At 43.7% G+C, this 1,933-nt stretch overlaps 1 protein-coding gene across 1 annotated transcript; it reads left to right on the top strand.

The window, feature by feature from the left end:
* Nucleotides 1–3: 3 nt before the first annotated feature.
* On the top strand, nucleotides 4–1,074 carry LOC107712200 (zona pellucida sperm-binding protein 4-like; the record flags this gene model as incomplete). Its single annotated transcript, XM_016517360.1, has 6 exons — nucleotides 4–26; nucleotides 97–254; nucleotides 339–531; nucleotides 599–746; nucleotides 816–888; nucleotides 965–1,074. Coding segments are annotated over 6 exons (672 nt in total), but the record flags the coding sequence as incomplete, so codon positions are not given.
* Between the last annotated feature and the right edge of the window lie 859 nt (nucleotides 1,075–1,933).

Here is a 1,933-nt window from a genome sequence, read left to right as displayed (position 1 = left end):
TCCATCACAAGGGACAGCCATTTTGAGTAGGTGATCTGTGCTGTTCTTAATTGTTAATCTCTGATAAATGCTACAAGCTCACCTTCTGTTGTCCAGGCTTCTCTTCCAGTGTAGGTACTCTGGCACTTCTGTGGAAGCTCTTGTTGTGGAGGTTAACACTGTTCCTCCACCTCCACCAGTAGCTGCTCCTGGACCCCTCAGGGTGCAGCTTAGACTGGCCAATGGCCAGTGTGTCACCAAAGGTTGTGCTGAAGGTATGTTCTTGTCCCATGTGTTCCTCGTATCTTAAGACTCCAGGTTGCAGCCATTTCTGGTTAATCACCAGTCTTGTTCCTCAGGGGATGAGGCCTTCACGTCCTACTACAGTGATGCTGATTATCCCATCACAAAAGTCCTTCGTGAGCCTGTGTATGTTGAGGTGCGCCTAATGGAGAGGACCGACCCCAACATTGTCCTGATTCTGGGACGCTGCTGGGCAACTTCAACCCCAAGTCCACTCAGTCTACCTCAGTGGGACCTTCTGGTTCATGGGTTAGTATATGGGTTACTTTATGTAGTTGGTCTGAGGCCTTTTCTGATGGTTAGGTTTTCCTTTCAGATGCCCTTACCAGGATGACCGTTACCTGACCACGTTAGTTCCAGTGACTGGATCATCTGGTCTTCAGTTCCCAACCCACTACAAGCGCTTTATTGTGGAGATGTTCACGTTTGTGGATCCGGCGTCATTGGCTCCTCTGCAAGAAACTGTATGCCCCCCTTTTACTTGAACCTTTAATTTTACTCATTCTATGACTTGACCCTCTTTCCTCCGTCAGATCTTCATCCACTGTAGTACAGCAGCGTGCCATCCATCTTCTGGCTCCTGTGAGCAAAGCTGCAGCAGGAAGAGTGAGTTCTTTGTCCAACTTGACTCGAGGAACTGAGAATTTAAGTGGCCTTCACACTTCTAACATTTCTCTTACAGGAAGGGACACTCAAGCCATGACAATCTCTAGAGAGCAGACTGTGGTTTCCAGTGGAGAAGTTACTCTGATCATGTAAATCTCAAGTTAATAAACTTCATGAAACCCAAGATAACTTCGTCTATTGGTATTGTTTTGACTATGCAGAGTCTATTGCATGCCTTTTTCCCAGTCTTCCCCCGCCCTACTATATTAAAGGTGTCATGAACTGAGAAATTGAAGTTCCCTTGATCCGTTGACATATGGTAACTTTTCTTGTGAGTCTAAAAAGCTTACATTGAAGCCAATATGACGGGTTATGGAATGTGCCACTTTATGATGTATTAGTGTGGCTAAACCCTGCCTCCACAGGAGATCAATGCTAGCTTCTACATCCCTGCTGGTTTAGTTCTGCCCACTGTTTCATGCATGTAATGTAAATGAGAAGCAAATGCAGGTCTATGCAGAAACCAAACGATAAATATTCTCTGAAGGTGGCAAGATGCTGTCAAGTTATGGATGGAAAAACCGAGCCTTTGCCTGCCTTCTGATCCCAACGTTAGAAAAGGGTGGATGAACTTTTATTTTTACTTCCAAGTCTACATTCTGCCACACCTGTTCAAATGGAGCATTTTGGTGAGGGAGTCAAAATGGCACAAAGAATTGCCTATTCTTTTTGATGTAAAATCTTGATAACATAAGTGGACATCTGAGAACAGTATGAAATAAAGACAGTTCATGACCCCTTTAAACCAATGTTCCATTTGCTTTTGCAAGGTCAAACATCCCGAGTCCAAGCTTCTGCCAAAGCCATTTACAGTAATTTTCATAAATATTTGCTAACCACCAGCTGCTAATCTGGAGCACTCATTCTTCACGTTCCACATAAGGTACCAAATTAAAGGTTATGATTAACTTGTCTAGTTAACTGGAATCTTTGTGTGAATATAAATTTTTTTTAAATGGCTGTACTGACATGACTCACTGCTATG

This window comes from Sinocyclocheilus rhinocerous, unplaced genomic scaffold (genome assembly GCF_001515625.1).
Source record: "Sinocyclocheilus rhinocerous isolate Xijiao unplaced genomic scaffold, SAMN03320098_v1.1 scaffold2764, whole genome shotgun sequence".
Lineage (NCBI taxonomy): Eukaryota > Metazoa > Chordata > Actinopteri > Cypriniformes > Cyprinidae > Sinocyclocheilus > Sinocyclocheilus rhinocerous.
The sequence above is the reverse complement of the archived record's forward strand: the minus strand, read 5'-3'. Positions and strand labels throughout refer to the sequence as shown.